This window comes from Amblyomma maculatum, chromosome 1, assembly GCF_055883805.1.
Source record: "Amblyomma maculatum isolate TAMU_Amacu chromosome 1, ASM5588380v1, whole genome shotgun sequence".
Classification (NCBI taxonomy): domain Eukaryota; kingdom Metazoa; phylum Arthropoda; class Arachnida; order Ixodida; family Ixodidae; genus Amblyomma; species Amblyomma maculatum.
Window position 1 is genome coordinate 155498778 of NC_139344.1, and position 4765 is coordinate 155503542.

The window sequence follows — 4765 nt, forward strand, 5'->3', positions numbered from 1 at the left end:
GAGCACCTAATTCGCATTTGGCCTAACCATGGTAAATCGGCTTTTTTTTTTTTTTAAGACAAGCATTGCTAGAACCGCTTGATAACCATTTCTTGCTGCTTAGAAAACATGAGGCAAACAAGTTTACTTGTGTTCATTCATACATGAATGAGCATCTTTCTGCACAAGCCCCGCTGGGGTGGAGCGGTAGTTACAGCGCTCGATTACTGTGCCCAAGGAAACGGGATCGAATCCCTGCCTCGGCGGCCGCTTTTCGGTGGAGGCGAAAAGCAAGGCGCTCGTGTGCTGTGCGATGTCAGTGCACGTTAAAGAACCCCAGGTGGTCGAAATTTCTGGAGTCCTCCACTACGGCGTCTCTCATAGCCTGAGTTGCTTTGGGACGTTAAACCCCACAAAACAAGCAAACATCTTTCTGCACAAGCATAAACATGTTATTCTACATTGTGAAGCAATAAACGAGAAATGTAAAAGTAGTGGAAAAATGACCATATTGCAAAGACCTCTATTCAAAATGGGTATTTACTAGATTTCCAACTGTGTTCATTGCCACCGATTGAAAAGTGACAAGACGAAGCGCATGAGCACCTTAAAAACGAAGGCTGGCATATTATTAAAGTGAATGTGCAAAATCTACCATGCTAAGAAAAACATCACACCATGTATGTCACACAAATAAAGAACCATAATCTGAGAAGCACTGAATCCCCCTGTAAGGCTGAAAAGCTTATAACATGATATTGTTATATGAATACTGTTCAACCTGTGCACACAGCCTCATCTGAGATATTAGAAATATGGGACCAGTCTCTACTGAAGTGCATAATGCAAGTCCTTGTGTTTTTATTTTTGAAAAAAAAAAAAAAAAAAAAAAAAAATCAGAGCTTAAAATTCACTCATTAAATATGCACAGATTCCTGAAATACACTGAACAGTGTAGCAGCCTCAATCTGAAGGACAGTGTAAAAACCACACAACATCCAGTGCATTTCAAAGTATTAAACAAAAAATAAAATCACTTCCATACACCACCATTTTAAACAAAAATTAAAATAAGAACTTCTATACATCGTCTAAAAAAAACACTACAAATGCGAGATATTGCATACATGTTGAAAGCAAACAGCCCGAGCATTTCAGCTTTGAACAAAAAATAAAATGAGCCCTTTCATACGTCACCTAAAGCTTGCTACAGATGCAAAATATAACATATATATTGAAAGTGGACCCTAATGAGCTATGCAGGCACTTACTAATATCTTGCCTTGCCTGCTTATAAGCAGAGTACACTATATTCTGCATGAAAAGCATAAAAGCAAAGAAAACATTAAACACAATGCTGACAAAATAGCTACTGCTGCATATACTCTGAAAGTGTACCTACACTCAAAGAACAGTAAAAATGGAGGAAGTTATTATTCAGGCATCTTTCTCATACTAGCTATATGCTAAAAGCACTAGTTAACACTGACTACAAAGACAACTCCCCTGCAGTGCAAACCTGCTCTGCTTTAAAACGAAGCTTCACTGATTACCATTTGCCTGCTGCTTGTGTCGGAAATGCCATGTGGCAAATGTTTTTGCTACTAGAAGAGGAAATACTAGTGTAGCATCAGCATAAATTTTGACTGGGCGGGCATCTTTACGGATTTTGCCCCAGGACACTGCTTCATCAGGGGTTGCACCTGAATCACTGCCATCGAACTCTGCAGCTGTATTCATATACACAGCAAAATCTGCACCATTACGCATCATGTTTGAGTTGCAGATGTGGTGCTTTACTAGCCCACCACCTACTATCACCATACCTGACCGCACTGCTTTCACAGCTATTGAATTGATGCGACGAATGTCTTGAGCTATATCTACAATCAAACCTGGGTTTCGGTACGAATGAAAGTAGATCATGTCGCCAAGGGAACCATCCGTTAACGCAGGACAGAACACTGGGATCTTGTTCTTCGCTGCCCAGTAATAAATGGAGCTCTTGTCATTGATTTCATTCCCAAACCTTTCTATCATTTTGGATGGCGACCAGATGGTCCCTTGAGTTAGCTGCTCTTCAAGCATTGCATTGAAAATAGGTATCACCCAGTTCTCAAAAAGGCAGTAATTGTCATTTGGAGCCAGTAAGTTCCCAATGCGATTGATGCCCAGGTCACGAAGGGAACTCCCTTTCAGAGTGAAGTCGCCAACATAGGTGGGTGCTAAGCACTTTATAAGATCCTCTTCAACACCGCCTGCAGTGGTCACAATGCAATCAACCTGAAAATGAAGCACGCACCAAATTATTTCCACTGAATATATATATATGTAATGAAAAACGTTTACAGCACGAGCAGAACGCTCGAAAATGTGTAGTCACAACTGCGTGAAACAATGACAGTGCGAAGCACCATACGACATCTTACCATTTTGTGTTCCACAAGAAACCTGATAACTTCTCTGACCCCAGCAGACGCCATGTTGGAGGTGTAGCCCAGAAAAATCGTGCAGCCGTACTTCCTACGAATGAATTCGTCTGCTTCGTGGTCATCCAGCTGATCCTTTCCAAGGGGCACAGCTCTGCACTCCAACTACAAGAAGCAAATGCGAAAATTCGTCCAATTAAAACCAAATCGTCGACGGCTCTGCCTCTTCAAAGGCACAAGCAAATATATTCGCAACTCAAGTTTTATGCAGTTAATTTGTGCGAAACGTCAAAGGAAAACCATCTCACCATTCGGTTTACCTCGTTGACAGCTCGGTCAAAATGAGTCGCCTGAAAGCCCGAACACTTGTAACTTTCCAGGATACGAGCGTAGTCGATGCCATCGTTGAAGTCATAACCTTTTACTTCAATTTTCTCTTTAACCGGCAATTCTCCAGACCTCCTTAATACAGATTCCACAGCAATCGCCGGTTCGCCTTGAGAAGTCATGTTCAAAACAGATAGTGAACTTGAAAATTCAACAGCCTGCGCTCAAAGACTCGTCGAAAGAAAGGCTCGACTTCTAATCAACCACATATGGCGAGGCTGTAGTTCATTCCTTGTGTGATCACCTGAATATGCCGATTTTGAGGCACTCAAAATCAGCCACGCACAGGGAAGATAGCACATGTTGCGAGCACACAATGCTTCATGAGGGAGCCAGAGCCATACATAACACCCACTTAGGATTTGGCTTGGGGAAGGGAGCGAGAGAGGGACTTAATGCGAGGGTAGTACAGTAGTACTGCAGCGGTCATCGCCTCTTCCAGATTGCGGTGTTCTAGATCTAAAAGAGGGTGATAGCGATACTATAGTGCTCTAGAAGATACCGTAGCGACAGCGCTTCGATAACACCACTTGATCACTTTGTGACCGCGAATTTACCAATCCGTAACAAGCCACGGAGACGACGACAGTAACGGCAGTGAGGGAGGGCCGAAGTTGCAGACGCCTCTCTCTAGCTTGATGGAAATCCATAATTAGTGCAGCTCTCGTAAAGCCGCGAGAAAAAAAAAAGATAAAAGAAGAAAAAAAAAACGGGGAACAAATTCAGCGGCATTCCGCAGTTAGTGCTAACACAGTCACACAGTGGCATATCGTTTCATAAATCTCCCAAGTGGGGTAGCGATCGGCCGGGGAATTTGATCATATGCACGACATATGGAACGCCGGAAGACTGTGACAATATTGTATCCATTTTCGCCAATGTTAGCAGTTCGATTTCACTTCTGGTATCAAATATCCCCTCCTAAGCTTTCTCAGGCACGGAACATCTGCGCAGCTAGCTTATCATCCTCGTATGTACTACATCGCGTTTGCCATATATCAACGTACAAATGCGTCGGCTCGCATTACCAGTACAGCAAAATTCATTCAGCGCATTTTAAGCTCGTGCTGCTAAGAATATCATCTCGATGTGCGTGTATAAGGGTGCAGTTTATGACGATCGGCTTCTTTCGCCAAGACCGCGTCTTACGAGCCGCTCTATAGGCAACCTGCAGTGGCCAGGCGGCGCTAGTGGAGCGCAGCGTTCAGCGCCGCCAACGGCGGCGCCGAGTAATCTGAGTAGGCCGGCGCGGTCGGGTTATAGTCGGGTTGCGTTCGCGTTGTACGGCTGGAAGCATCTCGGCTCTCATTTCCTGCGGTTTTAAGGCAATCGAATGTCTTCAGAGCTACTTCCGAAAACCAATACTGACGAAAGGACACCACCTGTTCGAAAATGCTCATGTTTAAAACGTGAACGGTGTCGACGTCACCGCGAAGTGCGCGCCGCTCGCGACGGAACACCCGCGCGCACAGCTTTGAATTTCGCGTGAGTAGACGGAATTTTTTTTAACCAAATTTATTCTCTCAAGGAATCAGTCGGATATGTGATGATGAATGAAGAAATAATTAAATGAATGAAAAATGTTGTAAACGTAGCTTTTCATTTACCTATTGCGTTCACACCTCATACCCAAACATTGAAAGTGCAGAGAGAACCTGAGAAGAGATTGATCGCCGTTTCTTCTTTTTTTTTTTTTGTTCTTGCTGTTTGATTACAGCAGCATAATAATTTCCTCGCGGTTTTGCTTTACAGTTTAATACCATGACGAACACTTTTCTTCGTGGTGCACCTTTCGAAAGTGCCGCGGAGGTTACAGGAGGCATGGTGCAGTACCCGCTACGGATGTCGTGGCGATTGCAAGCACTGTGCGGTTGTAGCGTGCGTCATCAACGAAAACTGTGCGTGCCGGGGGCGGGGAGTAGGGGACCTCCTACACTGTTGGAAAAATAAAGCTCTTAACAACTGGCATG

General features: G+C 43.9%; 1 protein-coding gene and 1 long non-coding RNA gene across 2 annotated transcripts; one reads left to right on the top strand and one right to left on the bottom strand.

Annotated features, from left to right (window-relative positions):
- Positions 1 to 857: 857 nt before the first annotated feature.
- Dhps (Deoxyhypusine synthase) lies at positions 858 to 3450 on the bottom strand. The gene is made up of 3 exons (XM_084589406.1): positions 2717 to 3450; positions 2409 to 2573; positions 858 to 2262 (listed from the first exon to the last, which is right to left on the bottom strand). Exons 1-3 carry the CDS (start codon positions 2915 to 2917, stop codon positions 1522 to 1524), a joined length of 1107 nt encoding a protein of 368 aa, XP_084445532.1. The 5' UTR covers positions 2918 to 3450; the 3' UTR covers positions 858 to 1521.
- A 574-nt stretch (positions 3451 to 4024) lies between these two features.
- On the top strand, positions 4025 to 4765 carry LOC146204695 (uncharacterized). Its single transcript, XR_014702875.1, has 2 exons — positions 4025 to 4280; positions 4548 to 4765. It is a non-coding gene; the product is annotated as an uncharacterized LOC146204695 (long non-coding RNA).